Source organism: Neodiprion fabricii, chromosome 5 (genome assembly GCF_021155785.1).
Source record: "Neodiprion fabricii isolate iyNeoFabr1 chromosome 5, iyNeoFabr1.1, whole genome shotgun sequence".
NCBI lineage: Eukaryota > Metazoa > Arthropoda > Insecta > Hymenoptera > Diprionidae > Neodiprion > Neodiprion fabricii.
In genome coordinates this window covers 18594410-18613492 of record NC_060243.1, presented here as the reverse complement: position 1 = coordinate 18613492, position 19083 = coordinate 18594410, and the positions used below count along the sequence as shown (strand labels likewise).

Below are 19083 nucleotides of genomic sequence, written 5' to 3'. Positions count from 1 at the left end.
TTGATAATGTAAAAAAAAAACCTACAAACTGTCACACAGACCTCACCAGCTGTCAGATTTTCAGTCACCTGAAGATACCAATAACTCATTGACCCCAAGTATGTCCTGGTAATAAACTGCATAATCGAAGAAATCGATAAAACCAACCATGAAAAATTGCGTGAATAATGCTTTGCTCACCGGAATCAAACTGGAAACTAAATTTTTCTGGTTTGGACGAAAAAACCGATCCTTAGGTATGTCAAGCCCAGGTCTCTGCGAAAACGATTAAATGGAAGTTTAAACGGTCTTTTTTGGTCTGTTTGGCTCCCTCAATTTTTGATTCTACCACCACCCTCTGCTTGCCCATCGCTCCTTTCTCGTCGCCTCTGCACGGCTCACTTCCACCTTCGCTAATTCTGAGAACACATCAAAGATGGTGCCCAACAAAAGACCGTCGCTACCACCGCGGGATGAGACGCAAGGCTGGCTGTCCACGGTGAATTCGTGAAGGAGGAAGAGCGAGGGTCGAGGGGGGAGGGGGCAAAAAACAGCTGCGTCTTCCGTTTCGGCGGTCCAACCATTTCCAGCTCTTTATACCACCTTGTACTTCTAACTTCGTATTTTTCTCCTCCGTCCGAACCAAATCGCGAGGGAATCTTTGGCTTCTGAAAAAAACTCGACGCACGGTTCGCCTTCATGTTTCTCACGCTTTTGTTATCGTCAGTAGGTACGGAATTAGTTTATTGTTAGATCATTCGACATGCAGTGCTCTACGGTATTCCAATCCAATGCGCATGAATTTTTATCTTGTACATCGATCGACCAATGGATATATAATTGTGATTTTCCTTTCCTAGTATTCGGCATAATTTACCTAAAGGTTCGATCGCGGTACACCGATTTACCAAACGGGTTCTTATTGAATTTTTCATTTACATAAAATGATGCATAACTTGTCACTTCATGAGACTGAAAATATATTCTACACAGGTTCTATCGATTCAATGATTTCAACGCCTATTTGCTTTATCAATAAATTTCTAATTCATACGGAGATTCCTTGCATAATCTTATGCATTTGCTGTGATTGATCAATCATTCGTCCAAAATTCCTAAATTCTTCATAAAGTTATACATTCAATCACTAATCAAAAATTGACAGATGAGAACCTCAGTAACTTAAATTTCCTTCGTTTTGAAGCTGAGTTTTTACCGAAATTCGGATATACAGTCGACGCTCTCAATAGGGCCGTTTCCCCCAGTACTCCAGTTGAACTAACCGTAGCCGCAATTTTGCCAGATACTCTCGCATTACAGCTGGTAACAAAGTGAAATGTTGGAAGAAAATAGCGTAGCTGTTGTGGTGGCCCTATTGCGAGAGTCTCAGTTCAAAGCGCTATAAATGCACGGCAAGCTCGTTGGTGGGGTTATGCTAATTCTTAGAAAAATATTGTCCCCTACACCCCCATGCCGGCCCTATTGATTAATCGATCGTGCATTTATGCCTTGGTATGACCTTTAGACAAACATTGATCAAGTAAGGATAAAAATAATTACTTAATGCTAGTTATAATTTTAGTTTCTGATCGAGATTATAATAATATCTTAACGCTAGTTACAAACTGTTGAGAGAGCCGACTGTACAGAGTGATTATCTTGCGGCCGAATTGTCAGTCTGCTGCCACAATGTAATGTGGATGCGCTAAAATCCGAGAGCAGTTTTTTGTCAGGATGACTAACCGTCACGAACGTAACGTCAAAAGTTGTCACTGACAGTTGTGGTTACATGCATCGCGGCAAACTTTCATCTGAATTTACGTCAGTTGGTTACCCTGACAAGCAACTGCTCTAGAATCTTAGCGCATGCGTATTACGTTGTAACAAACGACAGACCGCTCGGTCGTTACATAATCACTCTGTATGCGATGCAGCGATGAGAAAATAATTCAAACGAGCGAAAACCAATTCACATGTAACTAAAAATTTGGAAACCTTATCCTTGTTGCACAAAAGGTTGTTGACTGTTATCTTTTTAACCTTCATTTGTCGCCGATTCAGCCTCAAGAATATTAAGGACTAGTCAAATTTAGTGTCTCGATAACAAAAAATATTTTTGCCAAAATCAGGCTTATGTTTTTCGTGGTAAGTAGCTTCAAGCTATGTTTCTTTCGTCAAATTATTGGATAGGTTCATTGAAGATTTATTCATTTAAATATCTCTAGGTTTCTTTCACAAAATTTGATGCTTTATAATTCCACATTCCACAATGAAGAATTACGCTGTTACAGGTGCAAATTTCAAATTTTAATGTTTCGCATTCAGTTGCATTCACTCGGTCACTATGATAAAAGCTTCTGATATCGTCATCAGCGACACTGCAGATCGGTCGAAGTGGCAGCGCTGTCTCCAATCATTTTCACGAACTGTTGTGGAAAATATATCATATTATGTGAATTAATCAAACGATATTGACATTCAACATGGCACATACCTTCTTGAGAGGCAAAGAAGAACCTGAACTAGCCTTTGCTCGCATTTTTGTGAGCTTTAGAGTAATGCCCTCTGGCTTGAAATAGGTTATTTTAAACTAGTTTTCTACAAACTGGATGGTAACTGTATATCGGTTACCGTCTCAGCAGCAGTGGATAATACGGAGCATGCATGAGAGCTTGCTTACCATAGTGTACTGGGGCTGTAGTGGTCAGACCCAAACAAATCACAATCATTGACAATTGATGTTGCAGTACGAATAAATAATTATAAGACTTCCGCAGCTTAAAATTTACTGCGAAACCTTGTTCATTATTTACTAGCGCACCTCCATTGCAAAGCAGGATCTGAATTTACGAAATGGATAAACCAATCGCATCAGTTTAGCACAATAATGTGCCAATACCATATTGAGCTTTATGGATACGACCGTGGAGACATTGTGATTGTTTAGTAAAGATACACAACAACCCGGCAGCAGAAATAAAAAAAGAACGAATGAATAGAAATGGATCGATACCACACAGAGTAGGTCAGATTACCGGTTTCTATCCGTCATCGATGACTATTTAAGCGTTTCTCACGATATGCTCATTCAAAAGATCAATCCGAAAATGCTCTCCAAAAATCAGTTTGGCTTCGGCTGATCATGTAAAAAAAATCAAGACGTTAGGCTGCTATCGGCCTATCGTCTTAAGAAATGCTTAATTTCAGTGGAGATTTCGCTACAACTTTTAAGCCCCCTGTTGGAGAAATCTTAACTTTTACTGTGATGTTAACGAAGCATATCTTGTAATAGAACGCTCTCCGAAAATCAGTTAGCTTGAGTTTCTTTGCTATCAAAATTCAATACACTAGGCAGCTATTATCCTATCGTCTCTAAAAGTAGTCAATTTCAGAGGGGGTTCCACAAAGTACATCTCGGCGGAATTCAAACAACGCTTGTGGAGGGTGAAAATCAAAAAGAATATACAAGGGTACTCAATTTCGAAAACGCCGATTAAATGAAAACTAGTAGTTCATGTGTGAAATGAAGTTAAATGAACGATTCGTTTACCTCAAGACTGATATTTTGAGATTCGGGTAAGTGAACTGTTGACAGTCAAGTTAGTATAAAATGATGCTCAGTGGCGTTTCATCGATGAATAAACGCATTTTAAGCGAATGTACACAAAATCCTACGTATGGCACCTGTATACACAAAATCAATAAAATGCAGAAGAAAATGAAGACAATTCTTCATTGTTAATATATTTATTGAATTTTTATAAGTTACATATGCTCGTTTCCACACTTCCGCAAGTGGTAGAGCATCCAGCGCGTTTTTTAAACGTGGTATTTCCAGTGAACTTATTCCACGGAGGAGAGTTGCCATACCAATCTATTACTTTTTGAACATTTCTACATGCTTTTGTTCGCAATAAATTTCTATTCGTATATGCACGCAGTTTTTTCGCAATTTTTTAATTTATATAATTCGAGGATGGTTTATTATTGATGAAGGATTGTTCTTTTAATGACCTATGAAAGATGATTGTTTTCATTATCTACGAAGTGTGATTATTTTTGTTTCACACGCGCAAATTGATTAAATTTAAGATGGCGCACGTATGGATCGGCTCCAAATCAGGGGGATGGATTCAATCGGATTCGTCGGTAATCAGTAGGATGCTTCAATCGGGCACGCAATATCTGACTAGGACGCTTGTTCTTGAGTAGAAAACACCTGCAACCTCCGCATTCGCCATTCGGATTAATATTTTGATTTGTGTGATCTCACGCTTTGCACCACGCATAGCATCGCATCGTTCCGTAAGACTACATGATAATCTCGAGCTATTTTAAAAGCGGATAAATTACAAAGATAAACATTTCGACTCATATGACGGTCAAAGATAACAATTGGAAAAATTAACTAAGGATTGGTTATAACGGGATTCTTAAATTCAAAAACAACTAAAAAACTGTTGCAGAGTGACAAAGTGAAAAACAATGAACCTAGTTGAAATAAAAAATCTTGAAAATGTTTGCAAAACCAACGAAAATTGGAATTAAACTTTAAATTTAAAAGTTTACAAATGGTCTAGGCATTTGTATGCCAGGGCTTTTGTGTGTTTAGTCGGGAAAATCTTGATGAATTTTGGACGTTGTGGATAGCACAAGTTAGTAATATCGTAATACATCGCGATTTTCTTGCCCTTGCCTGATTCCCATCGAAATCCCCGAGCGGAAATTTTGCGAAAAGAGACACACACACGCACATGCATAAACAGTGCGATGGATCCCAAAACGACGACCTACCTACTCGACTGTTGTTGTACCATAGTCAGTCAGATGCTATACAATGTTATTGAAAAGAGTGATATTCAAAGAAATGATAACCTATTGCAGACGGAACGTCAGAAGTGGATTTCAATAAAATGACAATCAACTCTACATGCCGCGAGGTACGATACGAACGCAGACGGCCGCAAACTTGAATTTAACTTAAGTCTAACGTAACGATCAAGCCCTACCTCATTTTACAGTTTGATTTGAGGGACCAAAGTCAAAATGTAAGCATCGAAAGAAAATGATAGATATACCATACAATCATATATATACATACATACATCAGAGAGAAAACAAGTACAAACAACACTCGACCCGTCGCCAATCCGAGATTTTCACGAGCTGGTCTGGGATGATAACCACACTACGGCCAATGTGATCCATGAATCAGCAAGCCGGTCACAATGAGAGAGTTTTTCCACGGAAGCACCCTCGATCCAGCCAGCACACGTCATTAGTCAACCCGTTGCTTAGCATACATGACGCTGGTAGAGGAGGATTTGCACGGCTTAAGCAGGTGCAGTGCATCAGACCAGAACGCCAATTCAGGGGTAAATGATCAAAACTTTGAGATCCGCAGTATTCGACCTCACGGTACAGTATACCTTACGGTATCAAACGATATGCCAATTTCATGTATATACATAATACGTTACTATAAACTGTATGAAAATAAAATGGCATACTGATTAAAATCATGGAATGTTGTTCCATAACTGTACCAAATTTTTGCAATGTTTTCCGACGAATTTTTATTTTGAATTTCATTACGAAACACATGGCCACATCATTAAAATTGTATCATAACAATTGCTTCTCTGTCCTGCCTTCGAAGATGACTTCCGTTCGTAGGAAGAAGAAATTAACGGCTGGCGTCCCGCAAAACTACCACACAAAGCCCTACGTCTTTCATGCACTTGATATAAAAACTATCGTTAGTGGTTCTCAAAATTTCGCGGCCTCAAGAATCTACACACTATCAAAGCTGTAGGGTCAAGGTTAAGACCAAATTATCAGTTTTTCGAAAATCGAGAAGGCGCAAGAGGCTTGCAATGCAGTACGGCGAAATCGCATCCATGAAAAAAGTCACCTTCCATTTATAAATGAAATCATGGGCAAATCACTTGGTGAAAATAAAAACGAAACGTACTATAGTTAATAGCACGTTCAACATGGTTTCTCGTCGAATAGAGCGAGATATTTTCGAATTTAGTTCAGTGATTTAGTCTCGGTGTAAATACGTAAAGGTCTAATCGTAAGCGTCATTTGTTTATCTTTAAAAAAAAAACACAGTCGCAGGCACACCGCCTGAAACGAAACTTAGGGTGAATTTTGAACTGTTCATTTGAAGATCACTTACCAAGGCCAGCACCACGGATCGAGTTCATTAAGAAAAAGTATTAAATTCAGCAGAAATTTGCACAAATTCGTGACGCAAATGCGACTCGATTACGTATGTACGTTCGAACTTTACGGCGTCAGACGTCCCAGAATTCTCTGATTGTGAGTGTCCCAAAAGTAGCGCCGCAGCAGCGCTGCTGGAGGCAAGTTTTCAGAACTGATTGTGGACCACGGAGCATGTCGGTAGCATATCGACACCGCCATAGCGTGTATCAGTGGTGTAATCGTTTCGAACTGGAGGTAAGCTACCCATTTCATCAACCTCGCGAAACATCGAAAACTGCAGCCAAAATGATGAAATATATATATATATATATATATATGTATATATATTCTGGTTGCTTCGTCTCTGTCACTCAATCAGGTGTATAGCGAGACAAATTATAACCGACATATACCTTTCTTTTTCACTTCTCCGCTATACTTTCTGTATACGCGAAGCTACCACCAGTAGTATATGCTCTTAGTGTAATCCACTGTCAATAAATATAGTAAATATAGAGCGCTCGCCCACATTATATCACTCACTCGAAAGTTAGTTTCAAAAATCTAATTCGTGTCTCTTTGATGTTACTAAAGGTGCGTTCCGAAATTAGTTCTCATTGTCGTCAGTACTGTCAATGATCTTTTGATTCTTTAGCGGTTTCGAGTTCGTGAGTAGCTCTGCCTCTGTCCTGGGCAGTTTGTAGCGCCGCCAGCTATTTTCAGAACGTTGGAATTTCATGAACAGCAAAACATAGCTCTAATTCTCTGAAAGCTCCTAGCACTTCCGGCAAAAGTTTTTCTCCTTCAAGTCGATTTATACTCTTTGTCCGTAGTAGCAAACGCAAGACATTTTAAGAGCAGCGCTGCTGCTGCATCAAATCACTAGACAGATGTTAGTAACATCTAGTAGGTTACTAAACTGCTGCTGCCTTTTGCTGCCCATGAAATCCCATTTTATAGTGGGGGACATGAAAAACACGTGAAAAACACGAGACTTCTCCGTGCGACGATGCAGCCCGTAAACTCCCTACAACAGTCCACCGAAGGAACCAGACTGCGCATTCTTTTTTGACATATGGCAGGCTTGATTAATCAGTGCAGCCACAACAAAATGCATTGTCATCGAGTTTATCTTTGCGTATAGTGTCGTGCTGTTGCCCGTAGAATCCAGATACGCTAGACCAGTGGCTTTATTGTAATTTATCGTAAATCCAAGTGGTAAAAACGTGATAATAAGCATGTCGAGTGGTGCCCTATTCGGTAGCAACGCGACACGCGGCGCGAGCAAAAATCTGGTAGAATTTAAAGCCGGCAAAATGACCGTTAAGGGCAAAATGGTTTATCCAGACCCTCGCAAGGGTCTTCTCTACGTCTTTCAGTCAGACGATTCCCTGATGCATTTTTGCTGGAAGGACAGAACCTCCGGAGTCGTCGAGGACGTGAGTATATAACGAGGTTGAATTCAATAACGTTGACCTGACGACACACCGATAATAAACATCACCAATTTAGGATTTCAGATAATGACTCTGAGAAAAGTTCTTCCAGTTTTCAGAATGTCAGATATGGTTCTCCTTATTATGGTGTATTGAGTTTTAGACCACCCTATAATTGAGAAACACTCAACGATTCATTCCCTCAAAATCCATCGTCACGTCATGCTGCGAATTTCAAACTCGTTAGTATCAATCCCAACATCATCAGACTTCAAATTGTATTCTTTCGATACTTATTGCTCGATATTGGAAGTCGGTCTTGCACTTGCTCATATACTGACAACCTCAACTGCCACGAATCACTTGTATGCCTGGACATCGGGTTTGTTTTTCAAGGCAGATCTTTTATTAACCTGTTGACGGCAGGGCCGGTCGATGTATCAACCAGTAGTCACGTTGGGGACTTCTAATAAGAAATTCATTAAACTTATTCACTAATTTTGCATCGAAGAAAAGGTTGATTGGAACTCATATTTCCATACCGTTAAAAGGATAATTGGCTAATAAATATTAATCAGTTGGATGCTTCATTCTGTCATTTTCTTCTTCATCTCTGGCTTACGAAGCGCAGCGATTTTCTCAGAGCTGACATAATCCTTTTTAAGAGCTGATCAATTTTCATAGATCTGTTTTACACAATGATTTCCTAAAAGGTCTTTTTAACTTATGCTCATAGCAAGCTTTGTTTTAGCTATGATTTATCGATCGATTTGCTGCACTCTTCAAACTGTTACACAAATTCCCAGTCATTTCAAATTATTGTAACAATTTCAAGTTTTCATTTAATATTTTATAATACAAATTGCGCACTACGCAACGCAACAAATAATTTGCACTAGGTGAGTATTTAATTCTAAACAAATAAATGTTTTTGTTAGTTTTTGTATCATTGTCGTTCCGCTTTTCTGCACCAATTCAGAAGTTTATTTAATTGACATGAATATGAATAATTCAACAAGCAGATGAATATTTACTAGATTGTGTAATTGCGGTGTTGTAAATACAAATTAAAATGTGGAGGAAAATAATGTCTATACTTTTTCATATTTGATAAATATAGTTGCATAGGTATATTTAGATCTGTACATAATGGATGATGTTAGACATTGCCAAATGTGCTCTCTCAGCATGACAACAACTTTTGATATTATTATTGCCTAGTTTTCTTTCATCATTTTTATTATTTTCCTTTTATAATGCAACACTTTATTCAACTCTAGAAACATTCAGTCAGACATTCCCTTTCAAAAACAAGACCTAAATACAAAATCTGAGAAAAAAGTATCTATAATATATCTAGATATATGTCTAAAAATTTATACCTTGTTTGGATGCGTCATCTCAAATTTGTTATGTTTTTCACTTTTTTTTAGGACTTGATCATCTTTCCAGATGACTGCGAGTTCAAACATGTACCCCAGTGCAAGACAGGCAGAGTGTATCATCTTCGCTTCAAATCGTCCAGCAGGAAATTCCTTTTCTGGCTCCAGGTTAATAGAAATATGCAGAGATTTCATTAACCTCTTCGATTATAACAAACGTTTTTCATTAGAAATTTACACCGAAAAACTAATTGATAATTGATTCATCGATTCGCAAACACCGAGAAAAAATACTTCACCCATTCCAATAATGTTGAACACCTGTTTAACAACCTTTACTTGACATTTGTGTGATTGTGAGATTTTTTCAATCATTGTCCAATTTATATTAATCTTCTGTGATTCATTAAGTCGATACTTTAAGTGAAACATTCTTTTCGTTGGATTTTCACCGACCATGAATCTGAAAAATAATACTGCGAGTCGTGAAAAAAAATTATCAAGCTGCCTTTGTTAAATTTTATTGCATAATCTTATTCTCCTTATCTTATAAAGGATCTTAAAACGGACAAGGACGAAGAATATTCAAGAAAGATCAACGAGGTACTGAACAATCCTCCAACGCCGCCGACACCACGTATCGGAGGAGGAACTCCGGATGGAGATCTTCAAAACCTGTTGAACAACATGTCTCAGCAGCAGTTGATGCAACTTTTCGGAGGTGTCGGGCAAATTGGGGGACTGAGCAGCCTTCTTGGTACGATGACCAGGCCATCGACCGGTCAGAGTAGCACCAGAGCTTCAACGAATTCGTCTTCCACTCCCATGACGACAAGCGCGACGCGACCTCCAGCTGCTCAAACACCTGCACCTGCTGCAATCACAGAAACTCCGAGACCGTCGAGTGAGAAATGTTTAGCCTTTTAAGAGGGCTTGAGTTTTTGGAAAGGCGAAAATATTTTTTACGTTTTAAAGCAGAGAAATTAAAAATAATTAGGTTGTTTTTTATGCGATTGAAATTTGCAACGTTAATGTAACAAAGCATTTTTAGGAAATAAAATTATTGTTGTTACGCAATCTTAGGATTATCTGAAATTGATTAAATCACACAGAAGCAAACATACCAAGTTTGTAGTTTGAAAACTCAAACTTCTTCAAAGCCATATAAATATTGCCAAATGGTAATTTTTGTTCCAGTGTTTCGTCATATTAACGTTACTAACTTCATTCTCGTTATACTTTTATTCTTCGTTATGTTTTATTCTTCGATTGATCAGAATTCAAAGCAAATACAACTGATTGAAAACTAATCAAATATATTATCTACACATCGCAAAATGCTGAAGTTCAATTCCTTTCACTAACAGGGTTCTGAAAATGAAAATTATATTTTTAGCTGTAATGAAAAAATGTAGTATATTACTATTCTTTTTGATTATGGTCAATCATAGTATATTTTCTTTTAACTTTTGTGATAATTTTATATCTGTGTAGCAATAAGAAAAATAGTAGCTAACTAAACAAATAGATTTAATGCTGCAATAACCAGAAAACTTAGTACTCATAACCGTAATCACATTTAATAGTTACTTTTACCACAATTTCTTGTAATCCCAACAATATTTTATTATGATTTCTAGTTACTGTAAGAAGTAAAATTTTTCTCAGTGTGTGTTAATTTGCGATTACATCTTTTATTGGTTCCGAAAACAATAGGACCAGCTGATTATTTCACATTTCTCTGCAGCTTATACACGTATATGAATTGAATCTTTTTCTTTTCTTATGCAAAGAACCAATTCAAAGTTCGACTTTATTTATTGCAGGCAATAGCAGGTCTTCGACAAGAACGGCACCTGCATCCACACCTGCGGTAGGATCGACTCCAAATAATCCAATCCAGCTCAGTGATCTGCAGAGTTTTCTCTCCGGAATACCTACACCAGCAGGAACCGAGCCTCCAGTAGTTCAGGTAATATCAATTTCCTTATCAGATTTGACTCTGCAGTTATTTTTTTAACTATCAGAATTACTTTTTTTTTTTATCTGTGTTATTATCGCGAGGTTGAAATTCGTGTCGTTAATGTAACCACGAACTTTTAAGGAAAAACCGTTATTTTGCAACTCTAGAATCGTCCGGAATTAAGTAAATCGTAAAAATTGAAAAACTAGTCATATTTCGGAAACTCAACTTCCTCAAATTTGTTTTAAAATTTCAAATTAATGGTTTTTGTTTCAATTTTTTGTAAAGTGTCAATGTTTAGATCAACATCAATCTAGTTTATTATCACTTTGACAAATCTTGGCCCCTGAATATATTATTACGACCAGTTTTTGGGCAATCATGCAAAAAGTGTATCTATCAACATCAGAGGTCAAAGAAAGTCGGTTATTTTTATTATGGTGATTACGTTTCTTACTAAAAATATACCACTCAGATTGTATTATTAATCTCCTTTGAGTTGCGTGTGTTCATTTAAACGAATATGAAAACGAATCAAAACAGCAACAATAGTTTTGCAAAACTTTTTTCTCTGTAAGACACTTCTATCAAAAATTAGTACAATTCCACTTGAAAATTGCAAGATACCAATTGATAAATCCTTACTCTGCTTGTGTAACTAATCAGGTGTTTCAACAGTTTTTCAACATACTTTGTTTGTGCATCAATATTTTTAGAAAATGTTATTTCAATTGTTTTTTTATCCGTGAAAAACTGCAGACAATTTATCTATTCCAGATTTGATTTTTACTTTAAACTTTAACTAACCGTTTTTCTGAACAATAAAGATAGCCAATAAAAACCCGAATCAAAAAAACATAACTAATGTTCAAAATTGAAAAACATGACATCTGGAGAATCTGCTAAGAAATTTATGAATAAGCAATAATTCAGAATTTCTCGATAATCTCCTCAAATTCGATCATCCCCATTACTGCTCATGTATAATTATATGAAGAAGAGCCGGTTTTATATGTATTTTATGCTCTTATAAATAGGAAGATTGATGTTTTAAAAACAATCAACGATATTTCCTCTACTCGTGATAGTTCATATTTTTTCCACATATAAAAATTTCTAAAATTTTCTAAAAGTTATCAATAACATGGTACAACTTGAAAATTCTCTAAAAAATTCAATCATTAATCTACCAAATGATAAAATAACACCCAAAAGACAATCTTTTAGGAACAAGGGAACAAAAAATTGCCAAAATACAGCACTTATTGTTAGAAATACGTAGAGATGAGTTACAAGTCTTGTCTTCATTCTGAATCACTTATCAATATTGAGTTGGTGATGAAACATAAAAGTTTTCATTAGATTACCTCTGTCCCCTTTATCAGCAGTTACTAAATCTCTCTCTATTTTTCTCTCACTCTCTCGCTCGTCGTCTGCTTTAGTTTTCAATACAGGTTTTATAATTGACATAATTTTTTTTTTTTCGTTTTGTCAATGTATGATAACAAGTGAATTCGTAATACTTGCTAAGGATACATTGATAAGATCCAACCATAGTTAATAGACATTAGATTAAGGCGATACGATATCTTCTTCTTACTCATTGAAGCTGCAAACCAATTTCATAGAATCGCTTTACGAGTTTAAGAAAAACATGCCACCGCCATCAGCAACTTTTCTTATCACGTTGGACAACAGCGAAGACAAAACATCAGTGTAACGAAGCTGTACTGATACTGATATTTACCTATAATTCTCGCAACGACTCACTTATTCTCATTTCATTGTAAACGTTTCCTCGACTTAAACGACTCGCCTTGCACGCTGTGATTATTAACTCAAGATGAAGATTTTTATTTTTCTACAACAGTGACAAATACGTGGTTTAATTTTAAATCATAGAAAAAAAAATCTACAACATTCCAAACGAGGATTTATAAACGAAGTTTCTCTTTGATAGTGTCTCCAAAAATTAATATATGTCTCGGTTGTAACAAAAACAAACCTGGAACAGTTTTTACCTGGATTAATCTTATTTGGTAAAGACCTACCCTGATTTTTGTTTCGACTCTTTGTCTTCGTAATAAGATAAGATCTGCAGAGATTCAAGACTGAAAAATTGTGTAACTAATATTCGATGTCTAAAAACTATACAGAGTTGAGCTGAATATGATAATTTAAAACAGCTTGTCACTGTCCTAAACTTTTCATTAATATCATAATCGTATGTTGATAAATTATTCCTCTGGAAATTGCCTTGGTTGAAGTTTTGATAATATTAGTATACTTTTCAATGAACTGAGAAAAAATTTTTATTGAAAGCAATCATTGATTTCTGATAGTATATATAAGCAAGAAGCTACGATTCATCACGTAAGTTGGAAAAATGAATAACAGAAAAATTAAATTTGAAATTACGTAATGCCAAGAATTAATAACAGCAATTAAACCAATTACAGATCGTTTAGTTTATAACTTTTTACATGCATGTTTCATTCATATTCACTCTTCATCTTCATCGGCATTGAACATATTTTAAAACAATTATAATCTCTCTGAAGTTCTTGATAAGCGGATTTTTTATGACAGAATCGAACTTGACCGACTAAGATTACCTTTATCAAATCGTTATTTCATCTTTTTCCTTTCAATACGTTTTTGAACAGTCTGCACGGCCGGTATAATCTTTAAAGGCGATTCTACCATCTAAAATATCATTTAAGTGTGAAAAATTTAGTTAATCTGAGAGAAAATTTCAGTCTGATAACAGTAAAAGATGTTTTCGACAAAGGACAATGATTCTTCATTTAAGTCGAAATCGAATCAATCAAGTTTATCGTGGGTAATTAACCGATTAAAGAATAATCGTGATTCAGTGACTTTCTGTTTTCAAAGTTATGTTAAATTTCACGAAAATCTGATTTCAGGTACTTGTTTAACTTCCCGTTTTTCTGTTTCCATAGACAAAAAGGAAGTTATTGTAATTAACCTGAAGACAAGGAGTTTAATTTTCGCTAAATCTCGACATTTCGACGATTCCAGATGTAGAGAATCACCTCCGATCATTTTCAGATGGACGATTGTGTGTATGCATGTATACATATGTGTGATCAATTGTTGTGTCCGACACATATCTTGAGAACGGGCTACCGGATTTCAATAATTTTGGTCTCGTGAATCTAGTAGGGTGGGAAAAAATCTAAAAATATTCGGATTTTGATCGAAATTAGTAGGCACAGGGTTTATGAGTTACTGAGAATAAATCCACAGTCAAACTTCTGAAATCTGTAACGGCGGATCCATTATAGTAGTTCAAAATAAGAAAAATCGTCATATATTCATATATATGGAATCTGAAGGCTTTTAAATCGTTATTCGCGAATCTGAATTTGTAGTTCAAAATTCTAATTAGATATTATATTTTTTCTGTGAATTTGGAACCTGCAGGGTGAGGACAGGAGGTTTGAAGGCTGGCTCATGGCCGACCTAAAGCCGTTGCTTCTTTTCAGCTTTGGACGCTTTCTGTTTATGTTTTGCCCTCCAGATCACGGGTTCTGCTAAAACTTTTGGGAGTGTTTCTTTAGCCCAAAATATAAAGCTTCTGGTGCATAGTTCTATCCATTGGGCTTTTCACTTCAGTTAAAATTGGCAGTGTGATGAGTAAAACGCAGTAATAAACAAAATCTGTTGTGTATTTTCTTCCTCAATATTAACTTTCATTGTTCTTTACTTTAGTTTCAACAAGAAGCTCGTATAGATTCTAGTCTAAACGGATGCAATATTATTTTCGAGCCATAGTCAAGTTCCAACAAGCGAGTTTCCGAGAACCTGATTTATTGTAAATTGAGTGAAAGAAAGCCCAATGGATGGAAATGAACATCAGAAGTTCTATTCATTTAGTTCTAATACTTCTAGAAGTTTCAATAAAATCCGCGCTCCTGAAGGTCTGATACTCTCCTTGTTGATGTGGCAAAGAATTGAATGGCTACTTGGTGGTTTCGCATAAAAAACTTTGTAAACAGTTGAATATTAATGTCTGTAGCGTTTCTTAGAAGCTAAACACCTTAAAGCCTCGCTGACAGACATCGGCCAGACGATTATAATCCCTGAATCACGTGACCGACAGAATTACCATGTTAACGTGTGTCTTATTATTCCTCTCCCTTTTATTCGTACTTTCAGAAACAGCTTAATAAGGTTTTAAAAATCAATATAATCAATTCAACAACACAAATCTGTATTATTCTTTTGCTTATTATTCAAAACAGAGCGGGCACTCGTCTGGAAAACCTGAAAATCAGTTGGAGAGTTTTAGCGAATACTAGCTGTTGTTCTTAGAAATTCCGCAAAATACTGTGTTCAGTGCGATCTCGTAAAGTTTTCAATCAGTGATAATAATGTACCAGCTGTTCATAATTTTTCAGTCTCGCTACGCTCGCTCGAATGTTTGTTGAATTCTTGTTTCATATGCTGCGCTTTCTTTATTATCAGTATTTATTTTCAAAGATGACAACGATGGTAGTAATAACAATGTGAATATGTGCGCTTAAAAACTAAACATCATACCTAACAGTTCTCACGACATTCTGTTTTTTGCTTCTTTGTTTTTATCGATGAAGTACTCAAGTATCCAGTGTTTTTGAAAACTACCATGCAGAGGTGTTGCAAATTGTGAACCGTAATGTGCGAAAACTCATGATTGCAGTCAGGAACAGTTTTCAAAATAAAATTGAGTAGCCAACCTATAGCGATAAGTATCGATAGAAAAAACCTGTTGTTTTTCTAGAATAGATTCCTTCGATACCATGCTCACAGCGCACAAGGCAAGTTGATTTCAAGAATAATAAGAAAAAAAACATTTTTTTTCGTTCATTTAAAGTCCAATTGAAGAAAAACAGACTAAACGCAGAACACTGAACTCAAAAACTCTGAAATAAAATCTTTAAACAATAAATAAAAACACAGTGGTCGATCGCTGCTAGTTAAAAATTAAGAAACGTTGAACACTTGAGCTGCGGCATGTTTTTCTGGTTGTGCGGTGACCTTCGAAGCCTGAAAACTGGCTGGCTGACGGAAGCGCTAAGGTTGTTGAGCAGTTGGGCCAGCGGGCAAGGGTTGATATGTTGTTCTCGGTCAGCTACAGCGCAGCTTATTATCCGGCAGAGGGGCGTAGCGAGCGAGCTGACGAGTTCCATCCCTGGTGCGATAGCTCCGACGGATAAATTGGAGAGTGAGATGAGCGCTCACTTGCCGGTTGGGGACAGCTTGTGCACGACGCTATCTTCCCCTCAGTTCTCCCAGGCGCTATCAATGTTCTGGTCTGCTTTGCAGTCAGGTCAGGCCGGCCCTGTCGTCCGTCAGTTTGGCCTGGGCAACGAGGCTGTCGCAGCTGCAGCAACCGGAAACTTGGAAGAGTTTGTCACTGCCCTCGAAACTGAAGCAAAAACCACAGGCCAAACCCAACAGCAGCAGAAGCAGGACGACAAGAGCAAAAAACAGCCACCGCAAGGCGGCGGAGGCAATTCCTCGGGCAAGAAGGACGACGACGACGACGACGAAGGAATGGCGCTAGATTAAAATTTTCTTCTCGTCGATAAATTTAACTTCATCCTCTTTTCTCTCGTTTTTACATCGCCATCGCCAAACGGAATTATACATCATCGTGTACTTGTTATTATTATGGTGATCGAATCATTAATTGATTAATAAAATACCCGGCGAGGATATCGAAATTCATTTATACGAGAAAAAACTTGTTCAAATAATTCTTTGTTGTTGTTGTTGTTGTTGGTTTTTTTTTTTTTTTTTTTGTTTTGGCGTCTTTCCAATTTTCCTCGCTATTCAATGCATCAGCTAAGTGAAAAGTCTGTTTTTCTCTTATTTAACTTCTCAGACTTAATTCTTATCATTTATAGATTCATCGAAGTCGAATGTCTCTGAATTGTCCCAATGTGCAACTCAAATTCAATGAAATTCAGCTTTCAATTTTTGGAAACAACGATTCTCAATACATTTTTTTACGGCTCGTATCAGCATCAATTCAAATAACGGTGCTCGATTGTAATTATTAATTATTTTCTGTCATATGACTTGCATGAAAATGCCAAAAATTAACTAGAATATTTCCTTTTTCAGCCATGTCGACAAATTGGATAAATTTCATTATTTTCTCGTTTTATTTCCATTACTCGTTTGTATCGCATCGATTGAGTAATTTTTATTTTGCTGTCTTTTCTAGTAAGTGTAACTATTTTCAAGTATTTCCGTGATCATCCCATTTAGCTTACAAACTTACCTTTTGCATACGGTATAATCTATTCAATACTGTATACATGTAATAATATAATACTTACAACTCGGCAAAATTCCTCGCCGATAATATAAGGAATGAAAAAAAATAAATGATGGAATAATTATTGTATAAATTTAATACGAATCAACGATTTTCTCTTCTTCATTCAAATTAACGTAAGTTTTTCCTGTACTTATCCTTTTCTTTTCATTTAATCTAATGACTATTTAATTTTTTATTCTATCCAGGTAAGTGTCGATGTTTGATATAATTTATCTTACAATTTATATAGTTTCCAAATAAAAAGAAAGTATGGGAGGTTTTTCATAAATCATCTTTATCTCAGTCAATGCTTTAACTAAGAATTTATCATCGCAAAGGTGGGTAAGTAAAATCAATTCCTTGCCATGTTGTAACATATTTAGCATAATGAAAAAATCACTTTGCATATGTATAACACATCCTCGCTCATTATCAATGATCTACAGATTTTGAGCTAAAATATTTAGTAAAAATTTGTGTCTTATTACTTCAACTCATTTATTTCCCGTTATATCTATACAACATACGTGTCTAATGTTTATACGACATAATCGTCACAATCACTCGTGGTCGGTATTTGTTTTTTCATTTCCAGCAGCTATATGAAGATCTTATATCTCATTTCAAATGGCTATCAGCCACACACCTTTCTTTCAACAACTTCTTCAACTCCTTCAACTCTATTCTTTTGGACATGTAACAGTATACTCAAAGTTCTTGAAATTAAATAAATGTGTAAAAGCGCAAGGTGTAATTATACATGGTCCAACTTCACTTGATGTGGAATGTCACATAATTATAACTATGAGATCTTTTGAAAATGGTAGTACGTACAACCCCCAGGATAAAAGTTGACGTTACGGATAATGTCGAATTCCTGTAAAAACAGGATGTAATGATCGGAAAGCCAGCGAATCATTTTCTTTGAAAATCAGTTATTTAATAACAAGCGTAGACTTTTCGACTATGTCATTTATATTCGTAACATTTCAAAATTATTCCCGTGATGAAAGGATTTTTTTGCTAACTTTTTGGCTCTTTGAGAAAATTTGAATTGATAATAATAAAATTTGACCGTTTCGAAAATTGATATAAATAATTTACTCTGACAAGTACGTCAATATTGTGCAGAAAGTGAAATAATTTATTTAATCTATTTTGCTCTAAAAAGTTGTATTGCTTAAAAACAATGTTAATACCTTATCAAAATTTCAAATAAATTCACAAAAATTATAGTTTTCATTTCAAGTATTTTGCAACGAATCTAATTATATATTTCATTATTCATTCATCTATTTCTTTAGGCATTTGGATAATTTCCATTGATTGAAATCCAGGTACGTAACTATTTGAAATTTTCAATTTTAACATGTCTTCAACTTATTATCCGCAAAGTGAAAAATGTTTCAGAATATTTGTTCAGATAGTTGTTGGTTATGAAGTTTTACCGGCGTAGTCAGCTACTGGGTTGATAATACATTGAACTGCTAATACCACCAGATCCGACAAATCGTTACGAAAAATAACCCAGAACTAGTCGTGTTTATACATCTGCAGTCAACACCGCTTAAGCTGAGTGTCATACGCTGCGTAACGTTAGCAATGTGTTAAATTTTACATTCGATATTAAAACTATGTCATTCGCTCTTTTTTCATTTCATTTCGTTTGTAACTTAAAATCATAGCGCCGACTAGAATCACCTGAGAGTACAGCGAGATGTTGACATAAATTAGAAAGACCGGCCGTAACCGGCGGGAAAATTTTTAACCAATGGGAGA

At 36.0% G+C, this 19083-nt stretch overlaps 1 protein-coding gene across 2 annotated transcripts; it reads left to right on the top strand.

Annotated features, from left to right (window-relative positions):
* Positions 1–7244: 7244 nt before the first annotated feature.
* On the top strand, positions 7245–17400 carry LOC124183477 (proteasomal ubiquitin receptor ADRM1 homolog). 2 transcript variants are annotated; one of them, XM_046572028.1, is made up of 5 exons: positions 7245–7628; positions 9059–9175; positions 9563–9911; positions 10834–10979; positions 16134–17400. In XM_046572028.1, exons 1-5 carry the CDS (start codon positions 7428–7430, stop codon positions 16545–16547), a joined length of 1227 nt encoding a protein of 408 aa, XP_046427984.1. In that variant the 5' UTR covers positions 7245–7427; the 3' UTR covers positions 16548–17400. The 2 variants fall into 2 exon arrangements, with proteins under 2 accessions (XP_046427984.1, XP_046427985.1); XM_046572029.1 differs by having other exon boundaries at positions 7259–7628; positions 16302–17400.
* The last annotated feature ends 1683 nt before the right edge of the window (positions 17401–19083 follow it).

Bases quoted from the DNA above. Each gene is read 5' to 3' on its own strand.
- LOC124183477 (XM_046572028.1), top strand. From the start codon at position 7,428: ATGTCGAGTGGTGCCCTATTCGGTAGCAACGCGACACGCGGCGCGAGC. The intron at 9,176-9,562 runs GTTAATAGAAAT...TATCTTATAAAG, and splicing joins AATTCCTTTTCTGGCTCCAG to GATCTTAAAACGGACAAGGA. The intron at 10,980-16,133 runs GTAATATCAATT...ATTATCCGGCAG, and splicing joins CCGAGCCTCCAGTAGTTCAG to AGGGGCGTAGCGAGCGAGCT.